Below are 18948 nucleotides of genomic sequence, written 5' to 3'. Positions count from 1 at the left end.
TTAATATTATTAAATATGTAAAAATTTGTGGGTGCCCTTGTGTTACATTATCGAGTCAATTAATTTTCAAATAATTTTATGCCCAAAATACCCACTAAATACCCGGAGGACCCTTTAAATCAGTCTTTGAATTGATTACAAACGTCAATTACAACAAAAATCGTTATTTGCTTGGCCCATCTTGCATATTGATTCTCTTTGTTTTGCGCGAATATTTTTTTTAGTACAACACAGTTTCCTACCCCTCGAACCGGCTTCCCGCGCGAGCTTCGGCTGTCATTTGGTGTGCGCAAAACAAAACAGTCTCGGCTAACCGAAATCGCAGAAAAACGCATTTTCATCGTTCTCTGCAGTTAGTCATCTCGTTTATAGTTGTGCAAAAAGTTAATTGGAATTCAGGTTAACTAGCGACAAAGGAACTTCCAATAATAAGCGCCATTATCTGCATCCAGATAGTGGGTAACGAATTGAAAGGTATTTCCGTGCGCCCGGCTTCACCATAGCGCAACAGCAAAGCTTGAAACGGAACCATCCGGACCGAGTTTCTTCTCCTCCAATTAGCAGCAGTCCGCTCATTTCTAATTGGAAAAACGGCGCCAAGATGGAGCTCCTGCAGAAACAATTAGGTCAGATCAAGGTGCCGTGTGCCAACGATAACGTCTACAAGGAAGAATGCGTTTACAGCTTTGATAATCCGGTGAGTTGAATTGTGTTATTACCTACAAAAAAAACTGACTATTTTTTTCTTTCAATTCAGGAATCGCCGACCGGATTGTTTATCAGTTTAACCAGTTTTCTCGGTTTCGGGGAGGAGTACGCCAAAGCGTACGCAGCTAAAACTGGCAATAAGGTGTTTCTGCACCTAAAGCGCGATAAGATTGAAATTCCGGAACAGCCGCAGGAGGGTCCGGAGAAGAAAATTACCCGGCTGGCCATTGGGGTTGAGGGTGGTTTCAATCCGACTGACCAGAAAAAGTATGAGTACAAAGAGCACTACAAGGTGGTGGTTCTGCCGGAGGGTGAAGGCTTCCCGTACCCCAATCAGGATCTTCCGCTGTTAGTAACGAATTCGGTGGAAGCTGTGATCAAGGCGGAAGCTGCCTCGGTCAAGCGAGAGCGGGAACAGATGAGCGGCACCTGGGATGGGGAGCTGAGACAGGTATCGCGACATGCCGAAAACTTACTGCAGCTGGACAATGGCAAGAAGGTTCCACCGACCGGATGGAAATGTGAGAACTGTGATTTGACCAGCAACCTGTGGCTGAATTTGACTGACGGAGCCATTCATTGTGGTCGTAAGTTTTACGATGGCACTGGAGGAAACGAACATGCTTTGAATCATTACCGGGAGACAAATTACCCTCTGGCGGTAAAGTTGGGGACCATCACGTCGGATGGCAAGGGAGACGTTTATAGCTACCAAGAGGACGATATGGTTGAGGATCCTTATTTGATTAAGCATTTGGCTCACTGGGGCATCAACGTTGGTCAGTTGGAAAAGACTGAAAAGTCCATGGTCGAACTGGAGTTGGATCTGAACAAAAAGATTGGTGAATGGGGAATTCTTTGCGAAAGTGGCAGCAATCTGCAACCGATTGCTGGGCCAGGATTGACGGGAATGCGAAACTTGGGCAATTCCTGTTACATGAACAGCGTGATGCAAGTCATGTTCACGATTCCGGATTTCGTCCAACGATTTGTCGATGGCGCGAAGGAATATTTTGATAAATTCCCTGCTGATCCAGCAAATGATTTTGATATTCAAATGTCCAAACTGGGAACGGGTCTTTGCAGTGGAAAGTACAGCGTGCTGACTGATAGTAGCATGGACACGGTTGATTCGAGCGCCGGAATTGCTCCGACCATGTTCAAAGCGCTTATCGGAAAAGGTCATCCGGATTTCTCCACCAAACAACAGCAGGATGCTCAGGAATTCTTCCTTCATTTGATCAACATGCTTAAGAAATTCAGCCGTAACCAGAGGGATCCGGCTGATGCTTTGAAATTTTGTTTGGAGGATCGAGTAGAATGTACCGCAAGTGGCAAAGTTAAGTATCATCGACGGGACGAGTGGTGTTTGCCTTTGCAGATTCCGCTTCATTTGGCAACGAACATTGCTGAGGTGAAAAAGTACGAAGACGACTTGGCGTTGGCAGAGAAAGAAGGCCGTCGTATGGATCCGGAGGCTTTGGTCCGTCCGAAGATACCGCTATCAGCTTGCCTGGACACATTCGCATTGCAGGAAACCGTTGAGCAGTTCTACAGCACTGCCATTCAGGCGAAAACTACTGCCAAGAAGACTACTCGGCTGGCCAGTATGCCAGACTTTTTGCTCCTGCATTTGAAGAAATTTACCCTCAAAGAAGACTGGACCTCTGTTAAGCTAGATGTTGCGATCGACATTCCGGAAATCCTAGACTTAGAAACCCTTCGTGGAACCGGTATTCAACCCAACGAAGAAGAACTTCCCGAGCTGGTTGGCAAAGCACCGACTCCTCCTCCAATGGACCCCGCCGTCATGGAGCAACTGATGCTGATGGGTTTCCCTGCCGATGCCTGCAAACGGGCCATCTTTTTCACGAAAAACTCGGGTATCGAACCGGCCACCCAATGGATTATGGAGCATATCGCCGATGCAGATTTCTCGGCTCCATTTGTGCCACCGGGAACTGATACAGGAAAATCGGGAGGGGCCTCCGCTTTCGTGCCGGACCCTATGGGACTAGAAACTCTGATGGGAATGGGTTTCACTGATCTGCAGGCTACCAAGGCTTTGAAAGAAACCAACAACAACACCGAACGAGCTGTTGATTGGATCTTTTCACATGCGGACGAGCTGGACAGTATTGCCATGGGCGGTGCCGAGGAAACCGGTGCTGGCAGCGCTGAACCGAACGCTTCGGCCAGTGCTCCCCAATATCGCGATGGAAGTGGAAGTAAGTTCCGTTGTGTTTCCTTATCCTAGTTTGTCTCGAGCCGAATTTCATGGCAATATTTTCGATTCCATTTCGAGGTTATGCCAGTTTTGAACATATGAGGTGGCAAAATTTGGCACCATCGTGCTTTCGAAATTTTTTTAAACGAAAGCAAAATGAGGTATAAAAAATGTTCCAGTGCAAGCAAGATTTGACATTGCTTTGCTATTCGCGTGTGTAAATTTGGTCTCATTTTACTGTGTACCACCTGAAGATTTAATTTGGGTGTCTTAATGTGATAGCACAAATTTGGTATCATTTTGTTCTTAAGTTGAGAAATGAGGAAGCATTCTTTTTTTTACTCTTTAACTGAAACACTAATATTTGTTTTTTTTTTGCAGAGTACAAGCTGGTGGCGTTCATCTCCCACATGGGCTCGTCGTCCCAGGTTGGCCACTACGTCTGCCACATCCTGAAGGACAGCAAGTGGGTGATCTTCAACGACAACAAGGTAGCGATCTCGCAGAATCCCCCGAAGGAGCTGGGCTATCTGTACTTGTACCAGCGAGTTTAGATAATTTTCGTCCAAAAGCTCTCTCTTTAGTAGCAGTGCAAAGTGGCTCGTCAAACAGGATTTTTTCGGCTCCGCGTAAACATTTTTTGATCATTTTTTGTTGTATTTTCCCTAGTGAAATTCTTTTTCCAAAAATAAGTCTTTTTTCTTTGTTTTGTAGTACAACTGCAAACTAGCTTTTTCCTTATTTGATTAAAGCCTAGATTTAAAACAAGCTAACTTATTGTCTTGAGCCTTAAGTAAGAATTCGGAAATAAATCAAAAGAAAGAATCGTTTGAAAGTGCATATGAATGCTTTGTATATACTGCTCTAGTATCGTTTAATGGAATCTTAATCAGAAAAGATATATTTACACTTGTAGATTTGAGTAATGGATAGATGAAGTATTTTATCAACACGTCAGCCGGTGACGTTTTTTCTCCAGTTTTACCACAGCAGATCGGCAAAGTTAGTTACATAATACGTCGCTCGTTTTTGAACCTCGTCCCGGATTGCGTTTCCTCCATAACCTGTTGACAAAAATCAAACATCAGTTTCAGGACATATTTTGTCGAATAGAAGGCCATCTCACCGATGAAGTAGTCTGCGGGTGGACAAGCCTCGAGATCGGTCATTCCGTCGCCGATCATGAATACAATTTTATCACTGTTCAGCCGGCCCTTGATCATGTTGATCGCCTCGCCCTTGCCGCCCGATTTCGATGTGACCTGATTGGTGTCAAATCCGGCGTAGCTTCCTGAGTGGATTGGAGAGAAAAATTTGTCGTTAATGTTTTATGGTCTGATTACTGTATGGCAAGCACGAAAGCCATCCAGAGGATGAAGAACAAGCTTATGACAGACATTCATAAGTTTCCACCATGACAATGGACTTCTATCGTGTGAAAGTTACAATTCAAGATTGAAACAATGATAAAATGTCAACTTAAAGCTAGTAATTCCAAGTAGAATGTGAAACGGGTCGTTATTTACTTTTCTTGTTTTAGGCTAAATAAATCTGTCAAGGATTCGCAACTCACCATTAAAGTGGAAGAACAGCTTGTTAGCGAACAGATTGCAGAGGGGAATTTCCAACGCATCGGCAACCGGCTCGATCAGACAATCGAATCCCCCGCTGATCAAATAGACCTCGGCACTGTTTCTCCGCAACTGATCGATCAGTTCCCGCACTCCGGGCGAAATTGTGCTCGGGTGGGTTTTCAAAAATTCTCGAATCTGTCGCTGCGAGGGCTTAATAATGTCCAGCCGTCGCTTCAGAGCCTCCTGGAAGGTCATACTGCCACCCATCGCTTCCTTGGTCCTTTTAAGTGGGGAAAAGTAAGAATTAAAATCAAATTATTCGTTTCAAATTCGCAGTACTGGAACTTACAATGCCGCCACTTCGCTGCCCTTGCCGCAGTACTGAGCCAGCTCATCGATACCTTCTTCGGTGATGATCGTTGAGTCAACGTCGAAGCAGACGATCTGTGCCGTGCGGAGCTTTTCGCGAGCTTCCTGAGTCCTCTTGGCAGCCTGATCTGCGGTCGGTGTTCGATCGTGTGTCATTCTGATGGGCGTTTTCGATGTGGGAACGATCGGTTTGAAGATAGGTGCCGCCGGAAGACTGTTCCGTCGGACCGAAACCGGCAAGGGAGCACCCGCTGCGATTACCACCGAGGCGGAACTGTTGGTGTGAACCGATGATTCGGCAGCCGAAATCGCCACCAGGCTACTGACGAAGGCTCTGTGAAGGAAACGAAGTAGTAGGACAAAAATGTGATCAGTTGAGGACGCGTTATTTTCTGTCTTATATCGTACCGATTCCTCAGAATTTTATTTAAGTTTAAATAATTATTCATTTCACTGTGTACTTAAGTCCGGTTAATGATTGTTTTCTAGAAGGATTAAACTTTGTTAATTCTTGAGTCTGTACCTAAAAATTTATTCTGATGAATGCGCTCTCTCTTTTGGCTTTCTCATATCTTTCATTCGATTGGAATTTTTAACTGTTTCTGGATTATTTGATCTAGAGTTAAAATCTACTTTTTGTAATATATTCTATAACCGCTCTTATATCACACTTAAATACTTTACATCTCTAATTACAAAGAAAGAAATTAATTTTCAGACAACAAAACATCGGTACCTTATTTGAATCAAAAGAGTTGCCACCACCTAACGATTAAAAGCGTCGTTTGGAGTAAAGGTGAGGTACTATTTTGTAAATGAAGTACAGGTAAAATGCTGATAAAACTTATTGAATGATAAGGTTATTCACAAAAGAAATCTATTTTTTCAATGAATTCATGGTGATTCTTGCTCATAGCTTAGAACTTTTGCTGAAAAGCATCAGTTTTTTTGCAATTACTCGACTGTTTGTGAATCATTCTAATCAAAAAAGATCACGTCCACAGAAAACAAATAACAACTCTCTCTCGGCTCGGCGGAGAAGCGGAGAACTCTTTCTTTCCTTGTCCGATTCAAGAGCCACCAGCTGAATCATCAGCTGATTGAGAAAGTGTGTTTGTGTTTGTGAGATCCTCAAAAATTAAAAGGAATAAGATTTCAAAAGTATCTTCGCATATGATTTTCAAAAAAAATTGATCTAAAATACGTGTTTCAACAAATTTTTAACAAAATTTGATTAAAATTCTGTTTATTTTTTTATCCAAATATTTTCGTCTTTTTGGGAAAATATACCCTTTTCAAAGGCAAACTGTCAACATCTCACTCTTTCCCCCGCAGCCAGCTGCAGTTTTTCAGTCGTTCGCTCGCTTTCGTTTCGTTCGGTTTATTCGTCGTGATAATTCGCTCAAATAGTACAAAGTGTGTTGAAGAAAAATAAAAACGGACAAGCCAGGGAGTAATGATTACTGAATTTGTCCCGTAGCTAGAGAATGTTATTTTGGCTTTATAGTGTCAAATATAGTGCAACACTTTTTCTCCCCGATTTTCGTTTGCCGTGCCCGATTGGAGGAGGTAGCGTTTTTAATGAAAGGTTGTAAGTCGCTAATGAAGGAAATCGTGCGATTTTAGGCAGCGCAATAGTTTTGCGCAGTTTCATCACCGTTTTGTTTTGTAAAGCAAAATAAGAAAAGGGGGAATCCGGAAAGCGGAAGACGATTGCATCGTTGTCTGTCTATACTAGTATGGCCCATGGTCTTTTGACGGTATCGGAGGAGGGAGCCCCGGAGAACTTCCAAATTTCGTTTACCAATGACGACGAAGACTCAAACCTTAGCTCCAATGCCGTCAAGTGTCCGCTGTGCTGCTACCTGAAGAGACACTTCCACTGCCGGGGTTGTATCCGGAATGGCGACTTCCGGCATTCGTCCCATCATCTGATGGAAAGGTATAGAATCTTTTGTCTGATAGTAAACACACGAAAAAACCCACTTGTTTCCCTTTATTTTTTGCAGGTTTTCCGAAAAGCAAATCCGGTTCAGGAATCTCAAAGCGGCCCTAGCGACTCAGGAGGGCAAATGCGTTAATCTGCTGGCCCAGCGACGTCTCTGCTGCCAGCTGAAGGCACAAATCAAGCAGAAATCCGAAAACATAGCCAACATCCGGCAACTGTTGGCTCAGAAAAAAGACAATATTACCCTATCGCAAGCCAGGAAGAAAGAGTTGAACGAGCACAATCGGATGCTGCGTATCAAGTTACCCCGCTGTGATGATAAGGTCAAGGTCCTAGAGGATTACGTCCTCTCGAAGCAAGACGAAAGCGAAAGACGACGGCAGTGTCTCAAGGAATTGCAAAGCAAACTGAAACAGGAACGCCGGGAGAACATAGACAAACTAATCAAGTACATTTTCCCCATCTCACAGGCCATCAGCAATCGGAGTAGTTTCTCCAGCAGCGATGGTGAAAGCAAAAATACTATCAACGAAATCTTAGAAGCTACCAGAACCGCCTACGTCAGGGGCAAATGGGTACTGCAGGATAGCTTCGGAGAGGTGCAGCACATAATAGTGGCACCAGCTCTGCCGGGCAACGGCAACTACTCGGCCTACAATGACTGGGCCACGGTAAATCCGGCAGCGGATGCTAGCACGAAAACTTCGGACGACGCTGCCCGTAACGTGTCCAGTAAAAACCCGGCCCACACTATTGCGGCCGCCTTGACCTACACAACTCAGCTAACGCAAATTATGTGTTTCTATCTGGACATCCGTTTACCGTACAAGGTAGTTTACAGTGATTTCTGCACAACGGCTCTCTCGGAGGCCCAATTCAATCGGAAGGTAGCGCGGCTGAATGCCAACATTCTGTATCTGTGCTACACACAGGGATGCCGGCTGAATGATCTCCAACCGACGCATACGCTAGAAAACGTAATACGGCTGGTGGGACAATCGTCCAGCCTGGCCGATTTGGGTCGATTCGGCCCAACCGATAGGAACTTTTGCCTGAACGAGTCGGCCGATTCGGCGCTGGCACCACATCTGGGGGCGGGCGAGGATTCCGATTCGGATGGTAAGATTGATTGTTCCCATTATTGCATCTGTTATTGGTTTTATTTGAACTGCGTTAAGAGATTTCTTAAACTTTAAATTTTGTACAAATCGGTCGAGAAACAATAGAAATGTAACTGTTTTAGTCAGGAGTGTCAAATTGACTCTTCAGGAACTGAAACGGGTAAAAACTGTTCTGGGACGGATGAGGGTAAAAGAGCAAATGCGTTACAAAATTCTTGAGATATCAGGTTTGATCGGGCCAAAACATGATTACATCTTTTTCAGTATATTTGAACAAGAAAATGGCTTATTTGAAGGAAGCAAAGGGAAATATGTCTTTTTTTCAAGTTTTCGTATGATCTAAATTTTTCAATCGAATGATTTTTGGGAGTGTTAAATATTTTTTTAAAAATAATTTTCAAGCAATCCAATTTTAAAAAAATAAAAAAAGAAATTGGTTCAGTAGTTAGTAGATAATAGTTGCAAAATCTGGTGTTTTCATTTGTTTCGACTTTTTTTTTAGATACCGTATGATTTAAGTTATATTTTAAAGCTCGACCTCTGTTTTAATTATCTCATGCCTAAGATAACTAAAATAAAGGTTGAGTTTAAAGTATAATCACTGATGCGTTTCAGCTGTTATTATTTTTAAACATCAATATAGATTAAGGCTTTTATCAAATTTGATAGAGCACTCGAGCTCGGTGGCCTTCAAATTTTAAACTACGAATATTTCAATCCTATTAGTTCGAATGTTTTCTAAGTTTGCGCACTGTTAGAATATACAAAAATAATATGCGTGTTAAATTCGAAGAATTTACAAAATGTGTATAATGATCGGTTCAAAATCCTCAACCATTTTCTTCATTCTTTACAGACGAATCGAACCTGCAGCAGGAGTGGGAAGCGGTGCCCAGCAACCTGCCTCCGCCGATCGAAGCGAACGCCATGCTGCTGCTAGCCGATGGCACATCACATCACATGGCAACCCAGCCATACGGTAATACTCATCACTACTATCAACAACAATATCATCACCCACCAGCAGCAGCAGCTCATCAGGCGACAACGACGAGCCTGATGACGAGTGCCGTTGCTTCCGTGACCTCCTTCTGGAAGGGCTGGACCGGGAAGTGAGAGGGGTGATTATTTGTTTAACAATATTGTGATACTGTCCCAGTTTGTTGGAAGTGGGCAGAAACTACACGATCAAGGTCCGATTTTCCAAAGCCAGCAAAGTAAGGACATGAGGTAATTACTTTTTAGTTTACATTTTTTGATTGACACACTGGAACTGTTCATGCACGGTACGCATAGATTTATTTACCGAATTTAGCTTCTAATAAACTTTACTAATTTGCATTTGTAAAGTGGAGCAGAACGGTATCTAACGTAGAAATCTTCGAATTCCCATTTCAAACTTTTTCAAAATGCTTACCGGTTAACCATTTTATGAGATGTTAGGTATAAATCCGTTTGAATGATAACTGGAAGTGTTTGTCCGAAGATTATTGCGCGCTCGCCACCTTCCGTCGCACTAGTTTCACATAAAATCTCAACTGGCGTCCTCGTTTCTAGAAAAATAACGTACAACTGATCACGCTAGCCAGCGAGGTTGTCTCTTTATTACTCCGTGCCTCGTTCAGGAGGTCCCGATAACCTATACTGATGCCTAATGAGAAGTATGCGCCGATCATGCATCGAGCGTGCTGCCGAGGGACAAACTGATTGTGGTAGAAATTTGAACAAATATTTTGCTCCCTTCGATCGGAAACGTCCGTCGGCCAGTACCTATTATCAATTATTGCTAGCTAGCTACCAGCTGAGGAGGTTGGTTAGTTGGTTAGACGAGTCGAGGGACGGCCCTACATCGTAAGCTAGCAGCTAATATAAGACAGAGGAACAGAAAGAAAGAAAGAACACAACCACTCAACTCGTCGACACTAGTCCCGTAGAAGCTAATCATCTTGTTTTTCCACTTTGGGAAAGGAACAAATCCACACACTCAATGTGCACGCATTTGCATTTGCACAGGGTGAAAACAAGTGGCCGCTCATTCAAGTCGCTTCACAACCGAACGACTGCACATTTCAAAATATAAATAAATACCTAGTTGATGATGGTTTTGCTGATAGGAGGACCACGCGGATGGAACTTACCCAGGGCAAAATATTCCATACAAACTCAAAAACTGTAGAAGGAGGTGTGTTGACTTGGCTAAGCTAAGCGGCCTCGGAAACACTAGCCCGTTTTGTGTCGCTCATTGCAACCCAGCAGCAAAGCGGTTGACAATGCTGATGATTTAATCTAGTCATCAAGTATAGGTAGGTCCCTGAACCCAATTCCCGCCAAGCTCGCTCGACAAGTGTGGCTTGATTAGGGGAGCAAGCGAGTACAGGAATTCAGTAGTTTGTTGTGACGGGGTACCCTACCTTTTTATATAGGTCAGTTGATCGCAAGGGCGTTCTAGAAATATTTCCGTTCTTGTTTAGCTTAAAAGAGTAAAAATCGAGCGACTGTTCTCCAGTTCAGGGGTGGCTCAAACAGTGTCTGTAACGCAACGAACGGCTAAATTTATGAAATGGGGCTCCCGCCAGCTAAATCCAAGATGGCAGCCCCATCGCGGGATAGGGACCTTGAGCTAACAACCTACTGCTCCTGATAAATCAATCGTTACCGAAACTGATACAAGAAATAACCGTATTAGAACTTTAGCAACGACATTAAACGTGAAAACACGGACTAGAATTGGAACTTGGAATGTTTTGACCCTTGCCCAACAAGGCAAGCTTGCTCAACTTGCTAGAGACATTGGGACTGAGCGAAGTCCGTTGGCCTAAATCTGGAGAACACAAAACATAGTCCGGGCAAGTCCTACATTACTGTGGCATACGAGGAGAACACGCTACTCGGGAACCAGGAGTTGGTTTCCTACTAAGCCCGCAGGCCCATGCGGACTTCATCAGATGGGAACCGATCAACGAAAGAATAATCGTAGCCAGATTTAGAACACGGGTTAGAAACCTTATAATGGTCCAGTGTTACGCGCCAACTGATGTTGCCGATTTGCAGGGGAAAGATCAGTTTTACAGTCAATTGAAATCGTTGTTGAGAAGCTCCGAAGGGTGACATTCAAATCCACTTAGACGTCTTCAACATAAAGATTGGCTCCGATAATCAGGACTTTGAGCGCATCAAAGGGTGCCATGGTCTAGGACAGATGTGCGAAAACGGAGAGCTCTTCTGCCATCAACTAGCACATAAGGTCACTTAGGTATCCCGAGATGGCCGAACAGAAAATCAAATTGACCACATCTGCATCAGCCGAAAATCTTGACTTGATGTCCCCAAACAAACGAAGCGAAGACATTGTATCTGACCATCACCTCGTCCTTGGTGAGATACGACTGAGAGTCGCGCGTGTCCAGTGGCGAGAAAAGAGAGTCGAATGTAGATACAACGTCCACCGGCTGGAGAATCCAGAAGTGAAAAGAGCATACGTTGAACAGCTTGAATCCCGAGCCTCGGAACTGCCGGCAGATGGAACAGTCGAAGAGCAGTGGTGTAGAATCAAGAATGCCTTAATCACGACTAGCCATGGTACTCTCGGTTAAGTGTGTAGAAGAAGGTTTTGGGGATGAATGTGTTATTCAGTGTTCGAGAGTGTTAAAATCCCAGAAAAACAAAAAAAAAGTGTGGAGTAAGAAATGAATGGATATTGGAATAAATCTGGAGGATGGTCGATGATCAGAGAAAGGCGAAAGTCGGAACTGAGCAGACAGCTAAAGCGGAAGTAAAGGGTGTCCACCATTAACCATTATTGAGAAGAGTTAAACGAAAATTTTGGTGGATTTAGTTCATAGTGGATTGTTTACATCCTGCAAGTTTTAAAGTCCTGTGATTAAAACTCGCAGAAATGGAGTCGAAAGAACAGCTCGTGCGTGATAAAATCTTGCGCATCCATCACGAAAACAAGGATCTCTCGCGTCGTTCCATCGCTCAAACGTTGGGAATCGCGAATTCAACGATTAAGTGATTCGAGGAACGATCCACCGGTCGGAAGCCCAGAAGTGAAGGAAAAAGTATTCCTTACAACAGCAAAAATCACAACCGCGTAGTTGGGGCCTTCAGGCGAAACCCGAACGCCTTTGTTCGGGATATGACTATGAAGCTGCACCTAAGCCGAAGTTCCATAAGGTCAAAACTAAGTTTGGGCTTCGAACGTTCAAGTTACAAAAGACCCCTAATCGCGACAAGAAGCAGAACGCCAAAAACCGTGCCAGGCCAACTTCAAACAAAGCCCCGCAACCTGTTTTTCATGGCCAAGGATAAGTACAGCGTTCCGGAGCATGTCCGCACTCAGAAGATGTCCAAATTTGTGAATAAATTCCTGGTTTTGCAAGCCATCTGCACGTGCGGGAAGCGGAGTGCACCTTTCGTGACCCAGGACACGATGAACGGACAGGTGTACATGAAGCGGTTGCTACTTCTCCTGAAGACCCAAAACGTCCCAACAATCTTCTGGCCGGATTTGGCCTCATGCCACTACTCCAAGCACGTGCTGAAGTGGTGCGGATAATAAGGTCAATTTCGTGCCGAAAATGTTCAACCTTCCTAACACTCCGGAGCTCCGCCCTATCGAGAAGTACTGGGCGATTATGAAGCAGCACCTTCTTAAACGACCTGAGGTAGTGAAGACAGTCGAGGAACTGAAGAAAGTATGGGTTTACATGTAAAAAACGGTTGATTCAAAGGTTGTGCAGAATCTTTTGGCCAGGGTTAAGGCCAAGGTGCGGGCATTTGCGTATGGACTGTAAAATGGTAAAATTAAGTTTAATAGTTGTTTTTCATTCCCTGAAAATATGATGGCATTCTTATGAAAACTCAAATTTTGCGAATCAATTTTGTGTGTGGCAATTTCATCGTGGACACCCTTGAGTGGAGCTGAAAAAGGCAACTAAACGAGTTTGTAGACTAGACAAAGGGAACCTGGACTAACTCCCTAGCCGAAGAGAGAGAAAGAGCCGCCGCCATTGGAGATCAATGCGGTGGAAAGAGAGGTGATGAGAAAGAAACGTTGCAATAGTAGAAGTAAAGTTTTTTCTTCGTAAACATAGTTACCGTGACAGAAGTGACGTCACTACCGACAATTTTCGCAACGCATTTTGCCTAGGATATATGAAGCTCCCTGACAACGACGCGTCGCGACGCAGGGCTTGTTTATGTTTATTTTTCTTTTTTCTCTCCGACATGCAATAGTGTGCGTTCCTTTGCGCCACCTTAGTAAAAGTGTACCTCATTGATTGGAGATATCTGATAGCTATATGACTCGCAAGAATGCCGCTGAAAGACCGAGCAGGTCAGCTGTTGACAGATCGAACAGATCAGCTGAAACGTTGGACTGAGCATTTTGAATAACTCTTCTGAGTCACAAATAGCGATAGCCAATACAATCCACAGCTCGAAGCGCCAACAGTAACCCTTATTAACCCAGCCAGTATTAATGACATCAACTCGGAAGCGCCCTCGCTGGCTGAAATAGAAGCGGCAATCAAAAATATGAAATCCAACAAAGAGCCTGGAATCGATTGCATTCCTGCTGAGATGCTTAAAGCAAACCTGCCTTGTCAGCAAAAAATGTTGCTGACTTTTTGCTGACATCCCAGACTAGATGCAGGATATCCTCGTAAAGGTCCCGATGAAGCTGACCGAGTGCAGTATCTGGCGTGGCATAACGTTGATCTGTACAACTCTCAAAGTACTCTGCAAAGTGATTCTGAACAGGATCCAGGAGAAGATTGACGCTACATTCCGACGGCACAAGCTGGATTCCGATCCGGACGATCATGTATGGACCACATCACAACGCAACGAATAATACTGGAACAAATCAACGAATACCAGGACTCTCTTCTGCTGGTGTTCGTTGACTTCAAAAAAGCATTCGACCGACTTCACCGTGAAAACATCTGAGCAACTCTAAGGCGACGAGGAGTCCCAGAGAAACTCTATCTCATCGAAGCACAGTATGAGGCATTTTCGTGCCAGGTCCTCCACGACGGTGTCTTGTCTGATCCAATCCCGGCAACTGCTGGAGTGAGACAAGGATATATCTTATCACTGCTACTCTTTCTCATAGTAATGGATGAGATCTTGACTGGATCGATTGACTGTAGACCAAACCGAGGATTGCCGTGGAAACCTTCAACAATGGAGCAACTAAACGACCTTGACCCGATATTGTTTTGCTCGCCCAAAAACAACAAGATATGCAGAGCAAACTCGACGACCTCACCGAAAGCTCCAAGACAGCAGGTCTCAAACTCAATGTCGGAAAGACCAAGTCGATGAAGATCAACACAGGAAATCCCCCCAGTTTCATGATGGCTGGGCAACAACTTGAGAAAGTGGATTGTTTCCGGAGTCTTGGTAGCCAGATAACGCCTGATGGTGATACCAAAAAAGACATCGAAACCCGAGTCAGAAAAGTCCGAGTGTCCGAAACATCTCTCTACCAACAAAAATCCGAATCTTCAACTCAAACGCCAAATCCGTATTGTTGTACGGGTGCGAAACTTAATGCACACTTTTTCGGTGACGACGCGAAAACCACAAGTTTTTGTGAATCGCTGCCTGCAAAACATCATCCGCGCTTGGTGTCCTGGCAACTGGTTCTCAAACGTCAATCTACATCGCCGGTGTCATCAAAAGACGTTAGAAATCGAGATTCGGAAACGTAAGTGGAGATGGATTGGGCACACGCTGCGAAGAGATTGAATCGAGATTTACAGAGAGGCGCTTGACTGGAATCCAGATGGGCATCGAAAAAGAGTTAATCCCAGAAGCTCGTGGCGGCGAAGCCTAGCCGTAGAAATCCGAGCTGTCGACGAGAATCTTGACTAGGACAAAGTGAAGACGCTGGCTCCGGATAGTCAACGGTGGAGTTCTTTTACCACGGTCCTATGCGCCGGAGAATCGACGCGAGACCATTGAGTAAGTAAGTAAAGCAACGACGACAATGACAGTTGGATTGATATTTTCATCTCAACACACAGCTAAGATATTTAGAATAGTTCCCCAGGCCCAAGATATAAAAGTCTTTCCCCAACATTCCTCGAAAAAAAAATTAGATCATCCTGTAGGGACTCGTTTCCCCCACACTGTATCCATTGCTTCGTAACCATAAACCACCAATGCAATGTAGCTAATTGAAACAAAAAAGGAAACTGATGATCACTTCCATTTGGAGCAGCATGGCAAAAAAAACAAACTGCGCTAGGCAACTGTGTACGGTTTATTTGCGCGAGCGATTGAAATATGATACACGACAACGACCATCCTTCCTCACGCTATAGAGCTGGCTTTAGCAAAGCCATATGATTTCGTTAAGCCGCCGGGCTTACAAACACGCGCACGCGGTCAGGTCAGTAATTCGATCGGAAGGTGGGACGCTACTTATTCCTATGTAGTGTAATTCGTTATCACTCAAAGGAACACTCAGTTTTAATACAGCACTCGACCGACAGCTTGTTTGTTTTTTAGTTCGAGTATTTTCTTTCTGACAAATCGCAGGTCTCGCGATGGATGGGCTGCCCAGAGATAGGATTCCCTTTTTTATTGTTTGTTGCCTTAGTTTGAACCTTGAAAATTAGTTATGTTTGTGATTGGATTTTTTTTTCATTCATTTGAGCGGCTCATCTCAGCCCGTTATTGTGATTTGATTCTTGGAGAGGAATGACTTCATTCGGTTTAGGAATTGCATGAGATTATTGACGTTGTTTATTGTTTTTTTTCTCAATCAATTCGAGGGGGGTCGCTTCCGAGGATCATCATGTTGGCTTATGGTTGTCATTCAATCGGAACTTGTCACTATCAGCACTAAGGATCTGGACATTAAACAACACTTACAAATAACAATTTTTAACACTCACCCTTGTTGGAGGTTTCCTAAGGAATCCAATAAATAAAGTCGTTTTTTAAATCTATAGAAAAGCGTCTGGTTGGCTGTCTTACATTAGATTCAAAGACTGGCCCGGGAGACAAGCTTACAACATAACACGCGATCACTGTCTGGTTTCTGGCTTGGGTTCCTGCTGCACTTGCGTACGATCAACAACTACTTAGAGCTTATGCGATTGCACTTGTTCCCTAAACGACGACCTGCTGGAGTACTCTCATTATTTACAGCACGGCAGGGAACTCTCATCGCGATCATATGTTTCGGTATTGCATCGTTCGTTTGAACTGAACTTGATGTATCGTTATTCGAGGTCTAGGTCTGTCTCTCCAACGTTGATAAACTGCTTGTGCTCTGCGGTTTTTCGATGCTCACTCACTTCCTATTAGTAGCAAGTAACAAGCAGTTGACAACGTGTTCTCCTTACCGGTTTTCATTATCATTTTCATTGACCGCTACTAAATATATTTACATATCCAGTTGGAAACAGAATCAATGAGCGCATACTTCCGGCTGCGTTAGAAAATTTGCATTCGATCAGATAGCATAACATTTTCAAGTTCCATGAACTTCGAGCTCAATTTTTGTGACTGTTATCAACATAAAAAAACGGTATTGCGCACATGGGACTATTAAATTTACTTCTCTGTGGCCTGTTATTTAATACCAATACGCAATCACGTGCGGAAGGCGTCTTCTCACTTTTGCCGCGATCCTCTTATCGCGCGGGTTCAAAACCGTCGTAAGGCCGGATTTTCGAGCCAGCTCAATCCGGATTTGGTCGGAAGCCGATTGCTCATTTTTAGGTTATCATCCGTTGTTTTTTTTCGTTTTTTGTAACCTACCATTTGACCTCTAGTGTTGATTTTACTTTTAACTTCAACCAAACATGAACCAGTTCAGTGTTTTTGTATGATATTATCCAGTAATGATTGCTTTTTTTATATACTCTACATTCAACATATATTTTTGAGAAGTTACCAGCAAGAAGAATGTTTTGAAGGTAATTCTGAAACATTGAACATAAATAACATTAATAGAACTAACAAACAAGACTACTCTTTTAAGCTTTCTAAAACATCGAAAACCAAAGTTTTTGTCACGAAAGTTTTGTTTTTTTTTTTCATCCACAAAAGCAGAGTTCTGCCAAATCATGATATTTTTCGCAAAACAGTCAGCAAATTCAAACTTAATTCTGCTAGGGACCTTGCCACGAGCAAAGATGTAACTTTTTGGCTTTCTTACAGAAAGGCATAGCGAACGATCACTTTAATTAAGGGTCCAAGACCCCATTTTATATACCAATCGACTCAGCTCGACGAGTTACGAAGATGTCCGTGGATCTGTATGTTCCATTGAAACGTTCTTACCACATTAACTCCTATTCTAGGTTTTACGATTTTGATGAATTTAGTATCAAAAAATGGATTTTTTTTCCTGTAGGTCATATCTTAAAAACAAAAAAAAAACAAAATTGTTTAAAAATTTTCTATTCGATAATAAATATCATGCTTATGTCGGCACCAAAAAAGGTAGCCATTTGCTCAGCCAGCAATCACTAAATTAATTTCGGAGGCGATCGAAAATTTGTCAAAAAGGTCATCAAACAGCCGAGAATGGATCCCACGCCATCTATCATGAAAGGTTTGGAAACACCTTGACCACTAGTGAGTGACGTCGAAAAATGTGCCTCCCCACTGCCCAATCCACTGTTAAGTGTATTAAATCGGGTTTTTACTTAATGATCCCGCGCTGATCTTCCGGCGCAAAGGGCCGTCGTAAAAGACCTCCACTGTTGACGATCCGGGGCCAGCGTCTTCACCTGGTCCCAGTCAAGATTCTCGTCGACAGTTCGGATTTCAGCGGCTAGGCTTCGCCGCCACGAGTTTCTGGGTCTATCTCTTCTTCGTTGTCCTTTTGGATTCCAGTCTAGCGCCTCCCTGCAAATCTAATTTTCATCTTTTAAAAGCGTGTGCCCAATCCATCTCCACTTACGTTCCCGAATCTCGATTTCTAGCAGACTTTGATGACACCGGCGATGTAGTTCCTCATTCGAGATCCAGTCCAGATCCAACAATACGGATTTGACGTTTGAGTTGAAGATTCGGATTTTCGTTCGTAGAGAGATCTGGCGTGACCGCCAGATGTTTCGGAGACTCGCAAATGCAATTTGGGCCTTTCTGATCCACAGCAAAGATGTAACACATGTAGCAAAGATGTACAAAATCTGTTTTTTCACAAGTCCTTCGAATCTAAGCCGTCGTATTGGCTGGGCACTGGGCACAGGCTTTTCAGCATAAGAATTCTGGAATTGGTAAAAATGTGTTGTTTCAGTTTTTTTTTACATGATTGATTGGTAGGCAACACTACTAGCCTTTCAGAAACAAATCAAGTGTACATTTCAGCGATCTATACTTAGATTTTCGCTATTTCATAATTTAAAATGCTGATATAAGCTTTGACTTCCCTGATCTTTAATCGTAGTTTCGGATCGTGAGCTCCTCTCCAACACTTGGTTTGAACTTTGTGGACATTCTCGATAGTTTGTTTTGTTTCGATTCTAGTCGTATATAAAATTTTTGATTTTTTATTTGGCTCCATTTTTCTGCCATGATAATGAAGTTGGCCTATGTTGATATTCGCTTATGTATATAATGAGGATCTCTCGGGTTGAATTTTCTACATGATTTTTTTTTTTTTCATTTTTCGGGTGAAGATGACCTGGAATAGAACTTATGGCATCCATGGATCGGACATTTTTCAGTAACTCTGCTAGTGGACTCATCAGGTCCGCGTTAAATCTTTGAAAAAAAAAGCCCCATTTGAATCAAATTTCTGGCAATCGGTGCCCTAAATTTGCATTATTTCAGCATCAATCAATGCTAATGTGCATTGGCCTAATGCCACTGTAGTGCTTACATAGTGCTAAAAAGCATTAAAGCAAGCTTAAATGATGCAAATTCAATGCTTAGAAAATATAGCATTTTTCATTCTGCTTTAGAGCTATAGTGCATTTCAAAAGCATCGTGAAAAGCTGATAAATGCTAGTTGCTTTTTAAAACAGT

The 18948-nt window shown here is 43.2% G+C and overlaps 3 protein-coding genes across 4 annotated transcripts; 2 read left to right on the top strand and 1 right to left on the bottom strand.

Moving 5' to 3' along the window:
* The first annotated feature begins 285 nt into the window (after nucleotides 1-285).
* LOC129749859 (ubiquitin carboxyl-terminal hydrolase 5) lies at nucleotides 286-3795 on the top strand. The gene is made up of 3 exons (XM_055744954.1): nucleotides 286-697; nucleotides 758-2936; nucleotides 3317-3795. Exons 1-3 carry the CDS (start codon nucleotides 602-604, stop codon nucleotides 3487-3489), a joined length of 2448 nt encoding a protein of 815 aa, XP_055600929.1. The 5' UTR covers nucleotides 286-601; the 3' UTR covers nucleotides 3490-3795.
* Nucleotides 3764-9797, bottom strand: LOC129749866 (phosphoserine phosphatase). Of its 2 annotated transcripts, XM_055744964.1 has the most exons (6): nucleotides 9557-9797; nucleotides 9365-9500; nucleotides 4859-5212; nucleotides 4509-4789; nucleotides 4062-4226; nucleotides 3764-3999 (listed from the first exon to the last, which is right to left on the bottom strand). In XM_055744964.1, exons 1-6 carry the CDS (start codon nucleotides 9621-9623, stop codon nucleotides 3917-3919), a joined length of 1086 nt encoding a protein of 361 aa, XP_055600939.1. In that variant the 5' UTR covers nucleotides 9624-9797; the 3' UTR covers nucleotides 3764-3916. The 2 variants fall into 2 exon arrangements, with proteins under 2 accessions (XP_055600939.1, XP_055600940.1); XM_055744965.1 differs by lacking the exons at nucleotides 9365-9500; nucleotides 9557-9797 and adding an exon at nucleotides 5287-5342.
* LOC129749862 (beclin 1-associated autophagy-related key regulator) lies at nucleotides 6224-9296 on the top strand. Its single transcript, XM_055744958.1, has 4 exons — nucleotides 6224-6447; nucleotides 6505-6820; nucleotides 6888-7945; nucleotides 8804-9296. The coding sequence occupies exons 2-4, from the start codon at nucleotides 6618-6620 to the stop codon at nucleotides 9061-9063; spliced, it is 1521 nt and encodes a 506-aa protein (XP_055600933.1). The 5' UTR covers nucleotides 6224-6447; nucleotides 6505-6617; the 3' UTR covers nucleotides 9064-9296.
* Nucleotides 9798-18948: the final 9151 nt, after the last annotated feature.

Source organism: Uranotaenia lowii, chromosome 2, assembly GCF_029784155.1.
Source record: "Uranotaenia lowii strain MFRU-FL chromosome 2, ASM2978415v1, whole genome shotgun sequence".
Taxonomy (NCBI): domain Eukaryota; kingdom Metazoa; phylum Arthropoda; class Insecta; order Diptera; family Culicidae; genus Uranotaenia; species Uranotaenia lowii.
This window is presented reverse-complemented; position numbering and strand designations above follow the sequence as displayed.

Coding starts and splice junctions, on each gene's coding strand:
- LOC129749859 (XM_055744954.1), top strand. CDS start 602: ATGGAGCTCCTGCAGAAACAATTAGGTCAGATCAAGGTGCCGTGTGCC. Junction 698..757: donor TTTACAGCTTTGATAATCCG/GTGAGTTGAATT, acceptor CTTTCAATTCAG/GAATCGCCGACCGGATTGTT. Junction 2,937..3,316: donor ATATCGCGATGGAAGTGGAA/GTAAGTTCCGTT, acceptor TTTTTTTTGCAG/AGTACAAGCTGGTGGCGTTC.
- LOC129749862 (XM_055744958.1), top strand. CDS start 6,618: ATGGCCCATGGTCTTTTGACGGTATCGGAGGAGGGAGCCCCGGAGAAC. Junction 6,821..6,887: donor TCCCATCATCTGATGGAAAG/GTATAGAATCTT, acceptor TATTTTTTGCAG/GTTTTCCGAAAAGCAAATCC. Junction 7,946..8,803: donor CGAGGATTCCGATTCGGATG/GTAAGATTGATT, acceptor CATTCTTTACAG/ACGAATCGAACCTGCAGCAG.
- LOC129749866 (XM_055744964.1), bottom strand. CDS start 9,623: ATGATCGGCGCATACTTCTCATTAGGCATCAGTATAGGTTATCGGGAC. Junction 4,790..4,858: donor GGCAGCGAAGTGGCGGCATT/GTAAGTTCCAGT, acceptor CCCACTTAAAAG/GACCAAGGAAGCGATGGGTG. Junction 4,000..4,061: donor ACCCGCAGACTACTTCATCG/GTGAGATGGCCT, acceptor TTTTGTCAACAG/GTTATGGAGGAAACGCAATC.